Genomic DNA, 23,025 nt, shown 5'->3' on the forward strand with positions numbered 1-23,025 from the left:
GATTTCATCACATTTGCTGAGCAGGCAGAATCACAGGGAATAACCCAGCGGAGCCCCACTCGGCTGAAAGGGAAGTTTTTGGTGCTGAGCCCCAAATCCAGGCTGTAGAGACCCAACCAAACCGCCGGGCAGCTGCTCCGGCTCACCTGGCACCTCGCGGCGGGGGCAGGAGCCAGGAAGGGCGAGCAGGGAAGCTCCCACAAGGAAACCCCCAGGCTTGGAGACACCCGGGGGCTTCCCACAAATGGGGTGATGTGGGCGAGGGGCAGCAGTTGCCCAACGTGCTGCTTTAGGAGCCAGAGTTGTGCTTTAAGAGCAACAGGAACGTTTCCGTGGATGACTTTTGGACTACAAGGGTCCAAGTCACTCAAGCCCCTTTGAAAAGCTTTGCCCCAAAGCCTCAGATGTATGGAGTTTACAAATTAAAGTGCAGATGGGGATTATTTAGGGATAAGATGCCCATTTTGTTAAGTAATTGCCAGCAAGAGGAAGCAGAGACCCCAGGGAGCACTGCTGGGCACTGCCCTGGTGCCAGGGTGCCCAGCCCAGCCCTGGCCACAGCCTCCAAATTTCTCCTCTTCCCCCTCAGAGCTGTGCCTGCACAACTGCAGATGAAGGGCTGAGCAGCCTCCTGGACAGACAGCATCGGCCAAAAACCTATTTGGCACATTTATTGTTTTCCTACTCGCAGAGCTCTACAGCTACCCAATTTTTCTTCATGTCGCTGATGTTTTAAGCATCTTCCCATCTTCCCCTTTCCCACCAGCACGGAGCAGAGGGGGAGGGCAGGGTTGTGGGCCAGCCTCTGCCTTGGATAAAGCAACAACCTCTCCAAAACCTCAGGGCCAGCTCCAACCCACTGTTAGGCTGGAAAAGTTATGCTCCCACTTCTCCCAGCTCTCCAACCCCTCTGCACTTCCAGGCTCCCAGTCCCTCCACCCCAACCCATCCAACCCTACTGCAGGGTGGGATTCAGGCAGTGCAGGTTTTCCAGCACGTCAGGAAGCCCTCGACCGAGTTTAGGGTCACCTTTGGGCAGGGATTTTTTGTAAGTACCCAGAGCAGCTGGGCACAGCTTCCTCTGCTTCGCAAGTCCCAGTCATCTCTGAGCCATGACCAGCCTCTCCTTCCCTACTGGGATCAAGAAGAAAACCCTCCATGGGAATAGCCAGGATGTCTCTCCAGGACGGATGGGGAGTCTGGCAGAGAGCCGCAGGGATTAGCTGCTCCTCTTTGAAATATTCCTGGAAGCAGCAAGGGGTGCTGCAGAGAAAGCCAAGAGGGTGAAAGGCCCCCACGGCTTCACCTGGCAGCCCCAGGGCTTTCCAGCACACTGCAAAGGGCAAGCTCAAAGCCATGCCAAAGTTTGGGGAAAGATGCAATCCAGGCACACGCGTTGCTCGAGATGGGCTCCTGGGAGAGGCTCTGTGCTGGGCACGGCCAGAGAAGCAGTGCTGGCAGGACTTCAGCTCCTGGCTTTCTAGGACAGCCCATCCAGGTGGGTGCAAGCAGTAGCCACCGGTCAGAGAGCTGGACCTAGAAGGGACCAGCCATGGTGCCGAGAAGGAAGGTCTCCAGCGGCATGGTGTGATTTGGGACCGGCACCTCTCCTTCAGCATCACCCCAGCTGCTGGGGTTCAGGCTCCCCGAATGGAGAGAAAACCACCCCCGGGAGAGGATCAAGGACTTGCTCTAATGCAAGTCTCTTTTTCAGCGTTCCCATGGCTGTTGGGTTCTCACTGGAAGGAAACTTCAATCAAGAAGCCTCATATTCAGCCTCTGCATCCACATGTTTATCATTAAGATTTTCCAGCTGAAAATTAATCCGACACCAGTTACAATCAGAGTAAGAGGGGCTGGATCTACTCCTCCTGATCCCAAAAAGAGGTTGTGATGAAGATAAGCAGTGTCACTCCTTGTCAGCAAGTGGTAAGCAGGAGATAGGACTTTCCTAAAGAGATGAAGCCCAAGTGAATGGGTCGGTAATGTATGGTCAGATGTTCAGCAGATACCTGCAGAAGCAGCGTGCGGCAGCCTCCCCGCACGCAGCGGTAGCTGCGTGCGGGGAGGCTGCCGCACGCTGCTTCTGCCATAGCTTTTATTGGTCCTGCTGGGAAATCCAGGCCAAACTGGGAGCTGGAGCTCCATGGGGTGGTAACCCCTGGTGCACTGATGACCAGCAGCCATCAGGTGAGGAACCACAGCACAGCCGTGCCAGGTTGGGAGATGGACACCTGCCCAAAGGGAGCTCAGCTGAGCCGGCTGCAGGTCTGGATGGACATCTGAGGCTTGTTTCAACTCAATCCAAACCACTCCAGTCTCAAAAACAACTTGGAAGCTATGCTATTTGCAAGTTTAGTTCTTTTGGCAACCAGAAAATAATACGAAAGAGGCTGATATTATTATTATTTCAGCTTCAGAGGGGTGAATAATCAGCTTTGCAAGGAATGCAAACTTGGCTGAGGGCTTTGCAGAGATACCCATCTCCTCTTAACAGGGTCTCTCCATGGGCTGGGCTGCTGAAATTTAATTGCCCCTTGCATTCAGCCTGCTTAACCCTGACACACTCTGCCCACGGGGGATCAAAAGCCAGATCAGCAGGGAAACACGAGGCCAACCCAGACACACTCCAGATTCCCACCATTTAACTCAAATCTGAATGAATCACTTGGCAACCAAGAAGGGAAAACACAGAAACCCACCAGCCCCAGACCCCCAGCATCTCCCCCACCGCCCCCAACCACAGATCCCAGCAGAGACCTGCTCTCTGAAGCACAACTCACCAGCTCCAGCCCACCTTGGTGTCTTCCCCTGGCAAAAGCTCTTCCTCAGCACCTGCCCCACTCCTACTTTAATAGCCTACTGCACTAATTAGCCCTCATTAGCCTCTGAGCCCCTTCTGACCATCTCCCCTGCTTTGCAGTGGGGTGTTTTCCCTACTGAGCCCATCTCTTTTTGCTCCCTGCCCAGGTGGTGGGATTCAACCCTTTTCCTCTCCTAATTTGTGGCTTTCCCTCCTCCCGTCCCTCCGTGCTGGTCACCCACCTCCCAAAGCCCACCTAAGGATGCCCAGCCCTCCGTCCCCTCTCCTCTCTGAAGGGAGACCCCCTTGCGCTCCTCTTGCCCCACTTCCAGCTCCACGCTAATGTCTCACCAGCCCGGTGGGGTCTAGGGAGCTGGGGGCAAAGCCATGGGTGTGTCTCACCTCTTCCTGAAAATCACCTCTTCTAGAAGTCTTCATGGATGCTTCCCACCTTACGCTCCTGCCGAACTCGTTCGCAGCTGCCTACGTTGACCGAAGGATCCTGTGGTTCAGGATCTGGACACGGCGTCCGCCTCTGCCTGGCTCACCGGCTGCCTTGCACAGCGCACGCTGCAGAGGGGTCCCCCTCTCTGCTCTGGTCTCTCTGCGGCCCCCCCAGTCGGCTGCGTGGGGTTCCCAGGATAAGCCTGCTGGGAAGGACAGCCCCGAGCCCTGCTCTGCCAGCCCTGATCCCGCTGTCTCCCGCACAGCTCCAGCGTGTTCCCTGCCCCAGCCAATGCTGTAGGACACCTCAGGGCAGCAACACGCGACACGTATGTGGCAGCTTATAGAAAGGATTGGGGAGTCTTTTCCCCCTTTTATTGAAAACGATAATTTCTATTCTAGTGCAAACACTGTACATTTTACATCACAAAGCAAGAGATAATTTACAGGATACACTTCCATCTGGGAACCCCTCCTGTGGCTTCACACGTCAAGCTCCACCAGCCTCATCAATCATCCATCCCTGTCATGCTCAAAAATCCCACTTAGAGGGAATCGGCCACCTATTGCTATGTCGGGGGCAGGGGGGCTGAGAGATCAGCGTTCGTACAGAGCAGGCGACAGGAATGTGCCTCAAGACCATTTTCTCCCTTGAATGGTACCCAAACTTAGTGATAACCGGGGTAACCATGGCAACTTCCTAGGAGCTGCGACCGAAAGTCTACTAAAACCCTGGAGAACTCCATGCTTTCAGGATAAGGCCCTTAATTTGCACATCTATTTACACGGTTCAATAAAATACAGATTAAACATACACGATCATAATATTTCGCTTTGGCTTGATAGACAGCTCGCGCTGCCTCTTGGCTGAGGTCATCAGCAATTAAGAAACAAACAACACAACCCGTCCATTCATCCAGCTGGACTCCATTTAGCAAATCCACGTGAACGAAGCAACATTGTCTCAGATGCTCTGATTTACCCCTTGATGTCGCCCAGCTCCAAGGTGATGTAAAGGTCTCATCTGGACTGACAACAGCCCAGTCAGCTGTGATGGCATCCCCAACCAAGCAGCCCAACCCAAGGCAAGACCCAACTAAAACTGGAAATGCAAAAGCTTAGACAACCTTCCTGCAGGAGTAGCCCCATGCGAGTCATTTCGTTTCCTCGCACAAATAAAGTGAGGAGGGTGAACAAGGGTTTGCACAGGCACTTCTGGGAGCCCCTTCATGTAAACACCACAGCGTGGGGGTAGGGATCTTGTCCACAGATGGGTAACGGGGTACCAGGAGCTTCATGCTCTCTGAACTGTCTCCTTGCTAACTTCAGAAATGGGTGCCTGTACACAGACACCAAAGAAAGCTGCTCGAGGTGATCTTTCTACTGCAGAAAAGGTGAACAAAGACTAGGGGAAAGCCACGGGCCACCAAGATGCTGAAGGAAAACAGCTGAAACCTGCAGGGCGGACACTCGGGCAGCCTCAGGCTACCACAGGGGAGTTCATTCAGGCTGCTGTTGCTGCTGGGAATTTGGTGGACCCCGGAGGAGGGCAGCAAGGCAAGGGGAGGGGAGAGCACCAGGCTAAGGCACTCAACGACCGGTTCAACCTCTGAGTAACGTTACACGGCACCGGGTCCTTTTTCTTTCTGATCGTGCAGGACATGTTCTTCAATAGTTTCTCTGTTTGTGTAGGCACAGGAACCAAGAGTGAGTTTCTGAGTGAAGGCTGAGATTTCCAACGTGATCACTTGGCTCTAGGAGCTGGAACCACACTACTCATGATAGAAATATTTTGGTTTAGAGACGTTAGCTTCTCCAGACTACAGAAGGAAAAGCCAAAAAAAGGGATCAAACAGAACACCATGGATTTCTTAAAACTCAGTGCTTGTCCAGCCTCACTTCCCCTGCTGGTGTTCGGTCTGCAAGCATAATCTGCGACTTTTAGCTTTTTGTCCTGATCACGATTAGATTTCTTTTTTTTTCCCTCAAAAAAGTCCATACAGGAAGAAAAAAATATTCTAGCAGCCACACACACAATCATGAGCACAACTTACACCAGTTTGGATTTAGGGCTTTTTTCCCAGTGTTAGCTCAAATACTTTGGCTGGATTTCCATTAATCCTCTACCAGTTTAATTTTCACCTTCACTTTAAACAGATTTATTTCTCATTTCCCTACAACACGCTGTTTTAGGCTATCAAAGCCCACTGTCGGACATCTACATATGCCCAGCATGTCTGCAGCAAACACCAGGATGAAGACCTAAGCCACTCTACCAGAAGTATCCCTCATGACTGAGCTTCATTCTCCTTCCGTTATGGTCCCGCTTGGACCATGGAGTAGCTCTGCTACCTTCAGCGGGACTATTCCACGGCAAAGTCCCACTCAGTTTGGGCAAGTCTCCTGCACAAGCACTATTTGCCATCAATAAGCCCCCTCCATCCCCCAAATCTGAAAGAGGCAGGCATCACCAGCAACATGAAAGATCCCGATTTCCTCAGGCTGCTTGCATGGAAGAAATCTCTTTTGGGTTGCATCTCCTCTGCTCTTCATGGAGAGAAGGAAATTAGGTCCTAATTAGCTCTCCAGACCCCAGAGGAGGGAGGACAGCAGGTGGGGAGAGCAAAGGAGAGTGGTTAAGGCTACAGGACAAGTCTCACTGGGCAGCGCTGTGGGAACTGGGGGGAGATCTGGTCTTTGTGGGGGATGCTCCCTGCTGAGACATTACCTGTCCTCAGAGTGGCTGGCAGAGACTTTCCATGGGGACGTCCTTGCATGTTCCCAAGAGCCACATGGGGAAAATTTGCAAAGGAGCGCCATTTCTTTGGGGTTTCTCATGGGAAGATGTAAGCTGGCCATTTCATGCGCCGCCCGAGGCTACGGGGAAGAGCTCTGACAAGGGTGAGAGAGGCTGCGGCTGGAATTTCAATGCACGGCTCCAGGAACCTGGATGCAGCACAAACATCCCAAACATTTTCAATGGATTTTATTTTGTTTAATAAAAAACACCAACCAAGCTTGCATGTATATCTTATATATATAAATATATACAGTATATATAAAACAAATGCATCTGGACAACGCCTTTCCCTGTGGCGCAAACTGTAAGGCATAGAAAGGAGTGTCCTAACAGTCCTATTCTTGGCACTACAGAGCGATCCCCCCACTACGCCCCCCCCTGCTCACACCCCCACGTTTTTCTCTCTTCTTTGGCTTTTCGAGGCAGCAGTGCCGGGAATACTCAAGAAAGCAATGGAGTGCTGCAAAGCCCAAGGAGGTCTTCCTCACGTCTCGGACTGGTCCAGGCAACCCTGGCAGGACGACCCCATCTCGTTACACTAACGGGCTTCTCGCAGACTTCTCGCGTTGCCTCTGCGGCACAAGGGACTGGAGGGATGAAGGGTCAGGCAGATACAATGGAAAGCGGTGACCAAACAACTTCTTCTTCTAGGGTGAGCTGGGGCAGAGGGGAGAGGAGCAAGCTTTGCATCTCAGCGTGATGGCAGGTGGGACACGTCCACAGGCTGAGATCGGCAGGTTTCTTTTTGCAGTCCCATACGAAAATGGAAACCATGAAGGGTGAGACTGTCCTTTACTGAAGAAGCTCGTAGTATATTGAGCAGAAGCAATAAACCTGACAATAACAAGAAAAAAAAATGGTGGCATTATCCCAAAAGGAAGGAGGAACCTTGTCACTCACGAGCGGTTCAGTTTGCTCCCAGTTTGGTCCCCATGTTCAGTTCTGGGTTAGGGTTGGCTTTTTTTCTTCTTTTTTTCTTTTTTTTTGTGTTTTTTTTTGTTTGAGGGTTTTTTTTTTTTCTTTCAGCACAAACAAGTTGCGAAGCAGGACGGGTGCTGTTGTATTTTCTCCTTCTGCAAGCCAGCTGCCTCCAGTCGTTAATTGACTGTGGGCACTTGATTCCTCTGTAAACTATATTCCTTTGCCTTCAGTCTCAGGTTGGCAATACTGTTGGCCATATTCATGCCCTGCGCCGGGCTGGCGTTGGTACACGTGGCGGAGTAGGTGGCCATGGCGCTGTGGGATGGAAAGAGAGAAACATCACGTTAGACGTGGTCTTCACACCATGCAGAGAGCAGACGCGCACCGCAGCGAGGTTAAACCCTGGGGTTTCCATATTGCAGGGATGTATTTCCTATGTGAGCAGGGAATTATCACTACTTTTTATTTAACACCCCTGTAAATCTCTCCGCTACAGTTCACTCACCCGGGGATAGCCAACGCCAAAGTTGGTTGAAGTCAATAGGAAAATTTCCATTTCCTATTTCCTAACCCAAAAGGTTTACAATGAGGTCAGGGTGCCCAGCCTGCCAGTTAAGACCATTGTCCTTAAAAGCACTCCCACTGGAAGCAATGTCTTTTTGATGAGAGCATGATGCTGGTTTTATTGCTTGTGAAATCACGTCACTTCTGAAACACATGTTACATTAAAGAAACACTCTGGGAAAAACCCATTTCAACAATTGTGATGCTTTCTGGTTTCAGCCTTTTGGAATGAAAATTTCCACATTTTTTCCCTCAAAACTTCAGCTGATCATATAGAGCATGCCTTAAAGGCTGAAGGGAAAAAAACCAAAACGTTTTTTCTCCCTTCACATCATGTCTTTATTCATGAAAAACATTACTTTTGGCAGCGGAGGATGAACAAAGATCTCAGAGTCCTTTCTTACCCTACCAAAAATTTGCAAATCTGCTTTCCAGACCACTAGAAAACTTGTTTAACCGATGCGTCCCAGGTTTCTGCGAAAAGCAACCCCTCCCACCCCAAAAAAGAGCAAACTATCTGACGTGTCGCATTTCCTATATGTGGGTCCACAGATCAAAACCAGTTGAAAAACACCGAGTGAACTAGAGACACCCATTTAACGCAGCCAGCATGTTCAGGAGGAAACCACAAATGGTCTCCTGGAGGCAAGCTCAGGTGTGGTGCTGACCCCTTCCAACCGCCTGCCTGGTGGCTCACGTCCGAGGCTCTGGGAAATGCTCTCCTCCACCCACAGCCCAAGAAATAAGATAGCTTGCTCTTTTCCTTTTTTCTTTTCCTTTTTTTTCTTTTTTTTTTTTCTTCCAAGTGCTGACCTCCGTGACTGGAAAAGCCTTTGCCACAGCAGATCTTCCTTCAGGGAGGTGGGTGTTTGCTGCACGCACAGATCCAGGCCGTGGGCGTGCATGCTCACCCCAAAGCGCTGGGGGTATCTCTGACTTTGCAGGGCAGAGCTGACCTGCCAGGAGTTTAAATGCAATTCAGCGCTGTCTGAATCCTCAGGCTTCCAGGAGATCCAGACCAGGCAACACTAGTAGGTCCCATCCCAGGCCAAATGACTCCTGTTTCTCACTTTAAAATCAGGGAAAAGAGCTTCTTCAGGGAGAAACTGTCGTCTCTGCATCAGCACCAGTGGAAACACTACAGCTTACACCCACGGAAATGACGGGGAAGATCCGTGGATATACAGCTGCTTACACCCATCCAGGAAAAAGCACTGAAAACTCTCCCCAGGAAAGCAAACATTCAGGACGCTCTGAGAGTCTCTAGCAGCTACTGGAAGGGTATGGAGGATGGACATTAAAATACACACATCAAAATACAGGTATATCCTTAAAAATATAGACTTATCCTTTTTAAATTTATTCTTTCAGAAGAACCCCAAACCTTTCAGATAAGAGAGCCACAGCAGTCCCGAGCAGAGGAGCTGGTGAGGAAGAGCAGCAGAGCTCCCCGTGCACCCCGGGGCTCAGGAGCGTTCCGCGCTGCCCAAGACGGGGTGCATCGGCTGCATTTCGCCGGGGTCCAGGACGCAATGGATCCGTGTGCCTGTACCTTTCCCCAGCCAGCCGTGCACCCTCCTCGGTTCGCTCTCTGTGGCTGACTTTGGGTTGGTGACTTTACCCTCTCCCCCGTAAGTCAGCAGCCACGCGAGAAGCCGAGTGCAGGGTCTATAGCTGATGGCCCCTAAAGCACCCATTCCCACCCACTTCCACAGGGTGCATCTCCCCATGGTTTTGTGCTGGAAGAAATGAGAAGAGCCTCAAGGATGGTCTAGCTTAGATAAAATAGGAGTTTTCAGTCTCGGGTGTAAACTGTCCCCGTTCATCAAAACCCACGTATAACTGCTGCCCAAGTCTGGTCTAAAACTCTGGGGTGCCTCCTGCTCTCAGCTCCCCAGAGGTGTGGGGAAAATTACTGTTTCCCAGTAAAATCTCTGCTAAACCAAAAATCTACAGAAACGCTCTCTTTTAGCAAGTTATTCCACAAGGACCAGCGCCCAAGAAGGCTGTCTCCAAACATCAGTATGGCTTGAAGGGTAGGTCCAGAGACTCTCTAGGGTCTAGTAAGGGTTGAAGTCACCCTGCTGCCCCCTCCCTCTTCCCCATTCAGGCACAAAAAGAGTCTCCTTCCTCTACTCAGCTGCCTGCTTTCATGAAACACAGAGGAACATCATGTTTCTGAGACCTAAAATCCTTCTTTCAAATATGGTTTTCAATGTGGAGTCAAAGGTTGTTGGAGTGGGAAGTGCAGGCTGACAGCGCGACTGCTAGTCTTGTTTTCTTAGGAACCTACGCTAAAAAATGTCTAAGCAAAACATTTCAACTTCAAAAAAATAATAGTATCTGCTTGGCTATCTGTGTGACACAGATCTGCAAATAGCTTTGGTTGACCTGTGGCTGAATGTATTTGGAGAATAAACACACTGATTGAAAACTTTCCCCAGATCTAAGAGTAAAAGCAGCACCAGCCAACGCAGCTCTCGGCCCTCTCCTGGACTAGCCGTTAACCAGGGGCTGGTACGGCAGCGCCGGGGAGATGGGGAGGGGGCAGAGGGCCACGCAAACACGCTGCACGGCTGTTTTTCACCAAGTGTCCGATACTTTAATAACCCTACTCAGTTCAAAGCCTTAGTGAGGCTGTGACAACCTGGCCCGGGTGCCATGTGATTGCTAAGAGATGCCCAGCAGGATTAGAAAGCCTGGGGAGCGTAAAGTGTCCGAGGGTCCCAACCACCCCACATTGCAGAAACCAGCTGCTCTGCTCCTCTGCCAATGCCTCCCACTCCTTGCAGGGCAGTGGGAGGGTGACAGTCCATCCTGGTTTGGCGTGTCAGACAGCGGGGATGGCTGTAAGCTGCAAATACCTTTGCTGAAATGTCTTGGCTTAAGTCAAGGAGAAGACATCAAGACAGTGAGGATGCGTCTTTGCACTATGGAGAGGCACAGCCAGGTCTGGACCTCAGGGGGAGAAAACCATCCCTAAGGCTTTCCCTTCTCCCTTGGTCTCCTCATTCGCACATCCCAGACGCCTTTGGGCTTCTCATTGCCCAGAGTGGCCCCAGACATCCCTTCCCAGTGTGCCCCTGGAAGTTACCTTTGCAGGGTCTTCTCCTAGAAGCCGTTATGAAGCCCCTCGTGTAAACAACATCTTGGGAGGGACGATCTATTTTTAAAAGTGTGAGAGGTAGAAATAAGCCACGAGCTTTCAAGCAGGCATCTTGAAATGGCTGCTTCAGAGCCAGTCTCAGCGGGGTGGGGAAGGACCTGTGCTTCTCTCCCCTGAACTCACCCACCCAAACTCCTCCCTAGGATGCAACACCGAGGAGCACTTCACAGAGAGAAAGCCTAAACCCCCAAAAGGGGATTTTGCCAGACAGCAGTCCTCAGATAAAATCCAAAGGATAAGGGCCATCTCTAAGAACAAACTGGTGGTCATCAAAAGCATCCTATTCATTATCTGGAGCAGGTGAACCTATGACTTGTTCTTCTGGGTGGATGAGGAGGACCCCGTGGCACTGAAGCAGCAAACTATCAGGGAAGCCACATGTTTGCGGACCTAACTGTGCAAACAATGTTTGGGGTGCCAGAAAGGGGTCCAGGTGACCGAGGAAGAGAGGTCCCGGGCCTGGTGTGACTCCTGGAAGCCAGTGGGAAGCTGGCTGTGATCAAGCCAGATGAACAGGAAGAAATCCAGCCAAAGGCTCCAAGGTCCTGACCAACAATGAAGCCACTATGCTAAAAAATACCCACCAACCTCATTTTTAACTGCCTACAAGCCAGCTGGTTCCCCACAAACCAATACATCCTGTGGATCTTGCACCCACACCCAGTTCCTGCTGGGCTGTGGATGGTATGGAGGAAGACAGGGAGGCCTGTGAAATGCACAGACATCCCAGATCCTTTAAGCAGACTGGGATTGCCACATCTGCACTTCTTTCCTGCCACCCCTTAAGCAGTGCTGGCCACAGGAGATGGACACTGAACACCAGTCTGCCACCAGAGACACCTGGTCCTTAGAGCGGGCAAACCACAGCACCACACAATGGCACCGGTCGTTCCCAACATGCTTGTGCTCTAGTGACTAGAAATTGCTCACCAGTTCAGTACTGACCATTGAGGGGAGGGTTGGGAGCAACATGCATGGAGTGAGTTCCCAGCCCTTCCTTGCATCCCAACCAGTGACTGCCATGGCACAGCCACAGAACTCCCTCTTCTGGTCACCGTGTGGTGGCTGAGCCTCCCCAAGTGCTCTGCCATCGCCTCCCCTGGAACTGTGTCCCATGGAAAGGTTTCCTCCTTGCTTTAAACTGGATGTGCTAGGGAAGCAAGTGCAATGCCTTCTATTTTCATGTATTTCTACCTGATCCTCTTTCAAAACTTTCTGAATTGCAGAGAGAGACCACGAAAAAAGAAGCCGCAACCTCCCACGGACCCAGCTCTTGGAGAGCCACGATGATGCTGAACCAAGCCCACTTTGCAAGCCTGGCAGTGAGATGGGGTGGGATGGGAACGGGTAAGGAAAACCAGTGGGGGGTCAAACCGCTGTATCCTCCAGTTGTCCCACGCGAATATAAACAGCCCATTAGAGCTATCTGAGGGCCACTCTCAGGCTGCTCTATACTATGCCAGAAACTCGTCAGCTCCAGAGGGGTTATTCACTCACCTGTAAGGCGAGGCGGTACCCCAGGAGAGATAGTCGGTGGGTCTCGGAGCTGGGCGAGGTACTATGGGCTGCTCCACGGCGGTCACGTCCCCTGAGTAGGATTTGAGCAGAGAGGCATTCTTGCTGGCCAGCATGGCCCTCTCGTTCCGGCGAAACTTGGCTCTCCGGTTTTGGAACCACACCTAGGATAGGAAGCACACAGACCCACCAACCATCACAACCAGCTCTGCTGCGACACTCACCCTTTCGCCACACCACCTCTGCCCTGCTGGGCAAGACAGGGCTCTGTAAAAGCAGGCTGCTTTGGCATGCCTGTCACTGGAAACTCTAATGACAAGACAATCCTTATGTCTGCCCTGATAAAGCTCTTGTGCGAGGAACTGGCTCAGTGAGGTCCCTACGGGACCAGGTCTGTCCTGTGCTGTAGGCAGCAAGGCCTGGGAGTGCTGTACAAGACATCATGTTCCATGGTCTGCTTTGACTTTCAGAAGGTGCAGGCTTGCAAGCTAAGAGCTGAGCAGCTCAAGATAATGTGAGCAGCCTGAGCGCAGGACATCCAACATCCTGGCCTCGAACGAACCATATGAACACATCTGACCGGGCAGGTGGTAAGTGTGATGGCAGATCAGGCCTGGCAGTCCTCCTCAAGGCATGGCACGCTTGGGACTGCAATACAGCATGACCCAGAAGCTTGGTGACCCTACTGTGCCATGCAGACCTCGAGGATTTCTACTGCCGTACTGGAATGGCCTGATGACCCCTCTCAGGTGAGGTGTGTCTGGATACAAGCTGTGGTGATTACCTGAACTCTGGCTTCAGTGAGGTTGACTCTGCGTGCAAGGTCTTCCCGTACAAAGGCATCGGGGTAGTGTGTCCTCTCAAAGACCCTCTCTAATGCCTGGAGCTGGCTGCTGTTGAAGGTAGTCCTGTTTCTTCTCTGCTTTCTTTTCTTCTTCTCTTCTGAGTTCAGCTGATCATCTAGGAGAGACAATTGGAGATGTGAAAGGCTAGAAAGCTAAGAGCCCACAGCAATGGGGTGAATAACCCCAACGGTTTCAAGACAGAAAGGGCTTAGGAAGGGGCTTGCACCATTTCAACATCACATCTTAATGGCGCCGTGTTAGTCCCCATGTAACAAGGAGGTGGAAAGCACATTGACCCCAAGCATTTATTTTCCAGCTCAACTGCTCAAGGCTTGTACCAGCTCTCTCAAGCTATCCCATGCCCCAGCTTCCTTGTCTCTAAAACAAAAAAAACCCCAAAGTCTAAAATGCATCTCCCCATTCCTGACAATCCTAGAAACCTTTTCTGACCATAAAGAATCGTGAACCCTTGTTCTCTTGGCTTCAAATTTCTAAGGACTGCCCTTACTGGGACATAATACAGGCCTCTGGGGTGAGCACGAGTCCTGCACCAGCTCTTACTGACTGTGAGAAGGTGTGCCCGTCTCTGAGTAAGGAAAGCGCAAGTAAACAGCTATTGCTCTGGGCTTGACTACAGCCAAGGTCATGCCGTTCACTGTACGCAGCTCCACTTGGCTTAAATGAAGACGGCATTCTCTTATCCCCCCTGCATCCAGACCGAGGGGCGTCAATTCGGGCAGAGATGGGGAGCTGTGAACAAAGAGGTGTCAGACAGTGGAAACGAAGCGTGACTGATAGGGGCCTGAACAAGAGACAAGCACAAAAGCCAGTTTCACTTGTATCCAAGCCAAGGGCATGGAAATACAGTCAGACAGACATGGACAGCATTGCAATTGGGAAGGAAAAACCCAGTAAGAGAGAGACTGAGCACAAGCACGTTGGATACTGTTGACTGAAGAACAGTTATGCACCCTCCAGCATCTCCCTGCCTTGCCCAAGCCAGCAAGGTGGTAAGCAACGAACTGTGCATCCCATAAGAGCACATACTGGTTTGTGCCCGGTTTGTATTTCCTCCAGCAATAAATCAGTACATCCATAGATCTGGAGTCACACTTCTCACTACTGCCCGTGCCTACGGTCACTGGAGCAACATCAGTGCTGAGATAACTATGAAATGGTTTTTCTTAGCAAATACCTGCTCTGCACCATCTCTCCTTTTTCCAGTGCTGTTGCACAGGCCAATGAAACAGCGATGGAGCTATCAATGTACGGGCACTCGCAGGTTCCGACAAGCAGTGAGCGATGGCTCCAGGGGTTTGAACGCTCTTTATTAGGACAAGCTGGAGGCTATGTCACTGCTTTTGCTTCTACCCTACCTGTACCGAAGTCTGTTCACTCATGACACCGATCACAGCACAGCAAACACTTCAGTGACCGTGGGAAGCCACACCGAAGGAAGCGGAGAGCGAGGCACCAGCCTGCAGGAGTGGGAGGCCCCTGCTGCCTCCGTAAAACAGCCCCGCTCAGGCTGCAGGGCTGGTATGCTGTCACCTTGCAAGCGTCCCTCTTCAAGCGCTCCAATATGCGTGGGGTCCCACCAAAACCATCAAGGCTTCTCATGCTCCTGCAGCCCCAGCCTCCCACGCTCCCAAGCACACCGGGCAGAGCCCCAGGTGGGCAATGTCAGCGTGATCCCACTGTCTTATGTGGAAGAACAGTAGTTACACCTGGGAGGATCTGAGCCAATATACATGTCAGCATGCATTAAAATATACTGATCATTGTATCTATAAAAATGGATGTGCTAGTGAATTATATTTTAAGTTAATCACTGCGCACCTTGGCCCGGATGACAGTCTCACCACTGAGAGTCCAAGGGCTTGACCTGCTGTATACAGTTGCAGAATACCCCCTCGACAGTCATTCCTTTTGCCATACACAAATACGACAGCTCCCCGCATCCTCCTGTTCTCGAGGGGGTATGTAAGGCACAGGGAGAAGCTGACAAGGAAATTAAAGTCTACAGTTGTTGTCCTCACCACCTGTTTGTGTTGCTTTTCACAGCCCATCTGGTAACGGTTACTGCACCTGAACGCCTTTGGAGCGAGGCCCATCCATTTGGGAACAAAAGGACATTCCTCTTAAATTAAAGTAGGTTTTTCAAATTCCTGCAGGTTTACAGCTCCTCCGTCCCCAATCCTTCTCCAACAGCCTGACAATCCCCAGCAGACTCCTTTCCAGCCTGGGGATTCCTGGGTGCAAAAAATACACCCTCGGTTTTCTTGTATCCGAGAGGAAGTGTTTGGAGACCAGATTTTAACAGGCACGTTGAATCGTAAAGCTGAGCTGGGAAGGGACTGGCAGAGGCAGGAACGTGCAAGAAAAACAAACACGTGCAGGAATCCCGGGGCATTAAAACAAGGCTACAGGTGAATCTATCCTGCTCAGGTGGTGGGAACCAAAGCAGTGAAGCAGAGGGATGGGATTTAAGCGCTGCTTGTGCAGAAGGCCATGCACGCATTTCTACCTGCTGGGGGGTTTAGCTCCGTCCCCGGGTCCGTCCCGTATAAAGAAGCAGAAAAGTCCTGCACGTTCCTCTCTTGACTCATCATCAAAGCCTTTACAAAAAGGGTCAGTAATTTCCCCCGGCTTTACTGGCGAGCTTCAACGTAGTTGTGCTGCCGTGCACCACACAACACAGCAAACAGCGAAGAACACGCCTCGGGGCACGATCGTCCCTTTGAATGGCAGAAACACTGCAAGGCCAGCTGCCGCAGAGGCCAATGTCAACTGGGTGTCTGGCTTCCTTCTGCGTTATCCATTTGATGCTATTTTCTAATCTAAACCCTGCCTACGTGGACTGGATGAACAAATCAATAAAAGCCTCTGAGACCCCTTGGGAATCCCCTCCAAGCCTTTGAAGCATCAGTTCCTGCCCAGAAGACGAGACCCGGCTAGAGGGAGCGCGAGCCCAAGGCCGTCTGGCCATTGCTCAGATCCTGCGTGACAGTTACACATGAGGAAGGGTGAGCACATCGCTCTGGGGAGCAAGAAGAAGGGCCAAAGCCTGTAAAACGCTGGAGAACAAGAATCCCTCCTGCCAAGCACGTTAACACAATTTGCCTGGTTTCCTCCCGGCATAAAGCGAGACACTGGTGATTCACAGCTCACCTCGTAATTACCGGACCCAAAAATAGCCGGGCCAAGAAACGGAAAGTTGCAGGCAGTGGCTGTGTCGCAGTGACTCACGGTCGGGTCACCGTTGGCTAACGCACCTCCAGCACCGGCTGGCGCCGAGCAGGGACGTGAGTCACCCCCTTTTTCCAGGACGCAGCTGGATGGAGGTGGCTCGACAGCAAAGCGCAACCTGTGACAGGGGTTTAGGATTTTGAGATCTCCTCTCACTGCACCTCTGGAACAGCACAACACCGCTAGATCCAAATGTCTACAGGAGTTACTTGGGTAGCAGAAAAGAAATAATAATAGCCGAGTTAGCCCAGAGCGCCGCTGGGTTGATCACTCCTTGCGTTTTGCCATGCAGACATGCCATATGTTGATTAAAAACTGCTAACGAGGGAACGCAGACACCTAAACCCCAGGTGTCTGCAAATGTCACCTTGCTCACAGCAGTCACCGGCTGCCTTCAACATGTCAGCAGGGTATTTTTTTTTTTTTTCTGCCATTATTTCTTTATCAGGAAACAACGCTGAACACTGAAAAATGGTATTCCTAAATAGTGTTGACAGCACTAGTGACTGGAGTCAGCAGAAACAGAGAGAAGAGGAAAACAGCTCTAAAGCTTCTTAGATGGGTCAGAAGTCTTTCATCAACATTCTTTTAATCAGAAATATTTTATTACAAGCAGCGTTCTCAAAAGCTGAGTTGCTTGCAAATACGTCCCCCAGAGAGAGCGAAACGCACGTTCTCCTCTCAGGAACCCGATGCTGGAAAATCTGGGAATTTAATTTCAAAATCCCAACCTTTCATGTTGGGCTGGGGGATTTTGTTTCCTGTTTCCACATTTGTGTTTTCCTGTGTTACTTCTACATTCACCCATGACACGCAAATCCTGGTGTCATACCCAAATGCACTTCTAGGACGCACCAAAGCATTTTTAATTGCTCCTAAATGATACAATATGAAATATCCTATTCTTTTTTCCCTTGCTCATCATGTATCCTCTTGCAACGAGGCAGATCCACGCTTGAAGACACTCTGATCTATGCTCCTTATTGCACAGCGGCTGTCCTCGTGTCTGTGACTATCACTCGGGTACCATCAGACGGCTCCTGCTGGGATGCCACATTGAAAATACAATGCATTAGAAAGCAAAATAGAGTTGAGAACTAAATGCCTACATACGAGTTACAAGATCAGTATTTTTTCCACTAATACTTGCAAGTGCAACATATTTTGGATTTCCAGTTTGCAGGAATGCTTGTGAATATTTGCTTTCATTCCAGGTCAGAACAAAAACTAATTTCCAGATGGGATTTACATTGTGTGGGCAGTTTTGAAAAGTTTTGACCAGTTCTATTAAGTCCAGAACCAACTATTACAGTACATTAATTGGATCCAAATTGAAAGTAAACAATTGGATTTAATTAAGTGAGGAACAGAGACATTTAACCGCAATATCATATACGGTAAGGCACGAAAGATTTGTCACATCAGTTATATAAACTGTAAACTGAGAAAGGATTCCAGGAAGAAAATAAGGAATCACACTATAATCACAGCCTTCAAAATAAGAAGTTACCGCTAAAGTTTGAACACAGATTAAAGAAAAAACAAGACAAATTATTTCACAGGGAAAAAAAAATAATCTAGAAACTAAAAACCTACAACTAAAACCACCTTTGAAACAAAAACCCAAAAATCTGCAAGCCAAAAGAAAGAGGAAGTTTTATTCAGAGTGGTGGAGAAAGAAAGGAAAAAGGAGAATAGAAGGGAGAGGAACTTTTTTTTGTTGGGTTTAAAGTTAAAATTTAAGAAGCTTGAGTAGAAATATTTCCGCGGGTCCCCCCTGGCTCCGGGCAGATTCCTCTTCCCAACATCAGCCGTCCAGACAGCTACAGCCCTTTGCAGGCTCATGTTCCAGTTTCATTCGCGCTCTGCTTTGCTTTCGATTCATTATATCCCTCCAAAATATTGCAACTCTTCGGTTGCAGGGCAGCTTTGTCAATTCACATCATAAAAAACAAAAAACAAAACCCAAACCCCAAAAGTTTAATCAAAGCTAAAACAAGGTGCCAGGAAGGGGAGCGGGAAGCAGGGACGGGGACATACAAAATCCACCTGATGACAAAGCCCTGCCCCAACCGATCTGAGACGGGTCGCTAGTGATTTTCCACTCGCGCGGGATGCTGGAGACGAGCCAGCGTGCCGCAGAGCAGGGCTGCCCGCGGGCAGGGGGTCCCACCACCATCGCTCACGCAAAGACGAGATCGCGCCCCATCTAAAACAGCCGAAAGACACCAACAGCGCTCGGCGCCGAGCCCGGCCAGAGCAAGGTTCACCCTAAATAAGCCGATCTCAACCTGAAAAGCCACTTTCCAGCCTGAAAACATCACTTTGGCAGAAAACAGGGAAAAGCCTCGCACCTCTATTTTCCCTCAGCTTGTTTTCCGTGTCTTTGACCAGGCTGGACGGCCAGGTCCATCACTGGTTTTGCAGCTTCCCTTCCCGAGCATCGCCTGAAAGGACCCCGGTCCTCCGGGCAGCAGGAGCCCATCACCCAGCAGCATCCGACCTCTTCACCAGATGTGAGCAGGGACAGAAGAGGGGCAAGGGGACCCACACAGATAAGATTTCGTGCTCAGAGCTGCCTGAAGTATCTTTCTAAAAGCTCTCAGGAGAGAACGAACTCCGGTTTATACGTATTTCCGTGCATGAAAAGTATTTTCAAATGGAAATAAGGTTTAACTTCAGGGTATGCAAATGCTACATGGAAAAGTTATAATTATCCTACACCAGACATCGCAAATGTAGGCAATATGGAATGAAGAAGACACTTAAAAGAAAACTAAATATGTTAAGGTAGGAGATGCCCATTAAGTCACATACTGAAGCTAGCCCTGACGAGCAGCGATACCAAGCCCAGCTGTACAACCGCGGTAACGGCAGGTTTGTATTTGTAATTACAGGTCAGACTACAGAGATTTTTGAACTATCATTTTTCTCCCATTACACAACACCGGCTGAGCTTTTTTCTAACCTCTGCTGTTTATTTGTTTTGGTTTTTTTTTCTGCACCATCTGTGCACAAGACCTCAAATTATTTCAATTATACAGAAAATTCAAGTATCTGAAGTTCCGCTCTTGTTAAGATCACCGGGAACACAAGGGGGAAGAAAAAAAAAAAAAAAGAAAAAACCCAAAGAAACAGATGCTATCTTCCTTCTAAAAGCCTTCATTTTTTATTATCTCGTAAACTAATCGGGTTCAATTTTTGCACATAAAAAATAACTTATTTTGTGCATAAGCATGGAACTTCAGAAAGGCAATACTGAATTTTTCACACAAACCCCAAGTTTTAATATTAAATGGAAAAGTGTGTGTATTTTCAGCGTTACCCGCGGGACTATGGCAGTTCCTCTCCGAAGTGTCTGCAATGTGGAACCTATCAGGATAATTTTTAGCTGACCGCATACAAACAATTACATATCATTACAGAGCTGTGAATAGCTTTTGCATGGATAGCGTGCCTACGGTCTGCCGTTGCACTCGGCTCTGCCTGCCAGACTAGGGGAACTCACTGAGGTCCTGTACAACCACGGCTTCACCAGCCGTGGTCCTCCACCAGGACAAGCGCTCAAGCAAAGGGACCTCCCGCCTGTGCCATGGCCAAAAGGTAATTTCCAGGTGGGCTTCAAGGCACAGCACCAGCCCACCAGGAACAAGGTCTTGCGGTTGTCGCCTTCCTGGTGGAGAGCCTGTAGACACCTCTGAGCTCCTGAAGACTAGTTTCTAGCATGCAAACAGTCTTCACCCGGACTTACTGGGCGCTGCAGGCACCTGAGTGCAGAGGCATCCCCCGGGCTCTGCTCTGCACTTTTGTGGGCCTGCAGAGCTGCGGATCAGGTCCCCCTGCAACCCCAACCTGCTCCACTCCGGACCCACAGACAGAGCAGCATGAGCTCCTCCCGAGCAGCTAAGGGCCCTATCCTACGGCAATGTAAGACAAAACTCCTTTTCAGGGTGGTTTCAGCTCTGGTGCTCTGCCTCTCATCTGGTGGGAACCTGCAGAGCACATGGGCAGTTATAGCAACTAAGACGTGCGTCCTCCCTAACCACGTCAACGTTCCCGCTTGCTGGAGTTGACAGAAGAAATGATGTTCAGGGGGAAAAAAAAAAAAGTAATTATGATCCAATGGAAATCCAGAGTCTCCCTGGAAAGACATGATGTTAAGTGTTAATTACTGGGAGAACAATATTTGCGGGGGCAAAAGTATACATCCTTCTCCATTGGTACAAAGCCATTGAAAGTCCCCCTAGATCCCACAGACCAGCCTGAGTTCTGCTGTAACAGCTCTGCTTTTATATTCGCTAGGGTTTTCCTTCTGGGCATCCTACAGCTCATAAGGCACATGGCTTAGTCCTGCTCTTCTAACAAGCCTTTCCGCTGGGTCTTGGGGTCAGAATGTTCCCATAATACAATAAGCGCTGTATGGATCTCATAAGCTCCAAGGCACAGTATGTTATGTGTTTGGAATTCCTTGTATGCTTTTATACTTTGTTTTACATATTGTAATTTTTATATGCATTACCACATTGATCCTTGGAAAATTAATTTAAAAAAAAAAAAACATAATCAAAAGCAAACACATATTTTAAAAGCCTGCCAGCGGCAAATCATGTTCTGTGAGACTGCACTTTGTAACTGACGAAGAGACCAAACCACCAGACCGTGGCGGCGATCCAGCGGGGTGGATTTACCAGGCTCGAGAGGGGACAGGATCCAAGGGGGCTGTAGTCCCCCCTCCCCAAGTCCCTCATTAGGGTAGCCTGATGCCGCAAAAGCATTGGACCCGTGACAGAGGAGCAGAAATGCAATCGCACAGCTCCACCAGCCAAACCCCACCACCATACCCAAAGGTATCATATCTAAAACGAGTCTGTGCTTCCCAGCACAGCACTCCTCCGCGATGACGTCCAGCCGCTGGTGCCAGTATGACCACCAGACCTTCCCTGGAGAGCTGGAGCACCTCAGCCTTCACAGCCCCATGCTTATTCTTCGGAAAGACCTGGGATCAGTGCGTTTGGCAGCACTGAACACTATAAACTCACGGCTTTGCAAGGTCAGGGGTATGACTTCCAACGCCCACATCCTCTTCCCATCAGCTCCCCTTCCCATGCCATGTGTCCTGATGTTTCATCTTAGGAACGGCATTCATGCAGCCAAGATCAAACTTCCTAACCTCCGCCCTGCTCCATCGGTATTTTCTCATTTCCAAAGCCGCCTCTCTACGCTCTTGGCCCCCTCCCTGCCCTAGCTCATTCCAGATAACATCTTTCTCCTCTCATCTCTGGCACCCTTTCTTGTCCTTTCTACAAAAGCTTGAAAAGCCGGGTTGTGTAGCGCTGCCCCTTTTAACTCTAACATGCAAGTGGTGTATATCCAAACCAGCACAACGGCTGAGAGTATTCTTCTTAAGAGTCAACACTGATCTTAGCTTGACCATGTAACGAGGACTTCCCATGCAGGAGCAGACTGGTGCACCAGGGAGGCCAGTATCCACGTCCACCTGGATGCCACCAGCTGCCTCAAAGACAGTGGCGATGACTGTCATGACAATTAGACAAGGACAGGTTATTAATCTATTTTCCACACTCATATTCCCCTGCAGTGAGCTCCATAGGGTTACACGTTATACAAAAGGCAAACAGTATTATTTCCACCTGCTTTCCTGTTGGATTTACCTGGTGTCCCCTTTTTCTTTATGTACAGAGGTGATCCACGGACCTATAGCTGGACATGAATCGCAAACAGGTATCACCTATGCCCCAGGTTTCAAGAATCAATATGCCCTTTGACGCCAAGCTGCTGGGACAAGACTTTATCAACAAAACCCAGAATGTGTTAGGGAGACTCCCTCATTGCAGGGACCAAGCATGGGGTGCATTTTGATTCCTTCCACAGAAAGGAGTCCCTAGGAGAGAGCAAAAACGATGCGGTGCTGGTGCCTGGGCCAGGGGTTAATGGGGTGTACTGGAGCCAGGAGTACAACACAGGCAATACTAGGGTTCTCCAGCCCTTCGGGATGGTACATTTCAGTCTTTTCAAGGTCTCTCTAGCCCTCAGAGTACTCCCTGAGACCAAAATAGATAGAAACCACTTCCACCCTCTTCCGATGGCCACGGATTCAGAAGGTTGAGCCTCCCTGTTAGTACCCTCATAGAAGGATACATCAGCCAGAAGCCACGAAGAGGGGACTCTGCAGTCCCCCTCCCACTGCACACCCACCTGAACTCTAGACAACACTGCTTTTATTAGATTTTCTCTTCTATTTAAAAAAAGTGGCAAAAAATCCTCATGAATTTCAGCTAGAAAAACCTTCTAACAGGGAAAATTAGAGCTACTTTTGCAAGGAGGAAAAAGGGAAAAAGGGAAAAAGGGAAGAAAGATGGGAAGAAAGACAGGGGAAAAAAAAAGAAGGGGGGAAAAAAAAAGAAGGGGGGAAAAAAAAAGAAGGGGGGAAAAAAAAAGAAGGGGGGGGAAAAGAGAAGGGGGGAAAAGAGAAGGGGGGAAAAGAGAAGGGGGGAAAAGAGAAGGGGGGAAAAGAGAAGGGGGGAAAAGAGAAGGGGGGAAAAGAGAAGGGGGGAAAAGAGAAGGGGGGAAAAGAGAAGGGGGGAAAAGAGAAGGGGGGAAAAGAGAAGGGGGGAAAAGAGAAGGGGGGAAAAGAGAAGGGGGGAAAAGAGAAGGGGGGAAAAGAGAAGGGGGGAAAAGAGAAGGGGGGAAAAGAGAA

The 23,025-nt window shown here is 49.9% G+C and overlaps 1 protein-coding gene across 2 annotated transcripts in view; it reads right to left on the bottom strand.

Moving 5' to 3' along the window:
• Window positions 1-6,174: 6,174 nt before the first annotated feature.
• The window catches only part of PRRX1 (paired related homeobox 1), a 42,779-nt gene continuing 25,928 nt past the window's right edge, over window positions 6,175-23,025 (bottom strand). Inside the window, exons 2-5 of one of the 2 annotated variants that reach the window (XM_075156712.1) lie at window positions 12,998-13,173; window positions 12,196-12,377; window positions 10,627-10,695; window positions 7,158-7,283 (exon numbers count right to left, since the gene is read on the bottom strand). In XM_075156712.1, the coding sequence (XP_075012813.1) occupies window positions 10,644-10,695; window positions 12,196-12,377; window positions 12,998-13,173 (410 nt within the window). In that variant the 3' untranslated portion in view covers window positions 7,158-7,283; window positions 10,627-10,643. Of the gene's footprint in view, window positions 7,284-10,626; window positions 10,696-12,195; window positions 12,378-12,997; window positions 13,174-23,025 lie in introns of both variants that reach the window. The other variant, XM_075156711.1, reaches the window with a different exon arrangement.

The sequence above is a fragment of the Calonectris borealis genome, chromosome 8, assembly GCF_964195595.1.
Source record: "Calonectris borealis chromosome 8, bCalBor7.hap1.2, whole genome shotgun sequence".
Lineage (NCBI taxonomy): Eukaryota > Metazoa > Chordata > Aves > Procellariiformes > Procellariidae > Calonectris > Calonectris borealis.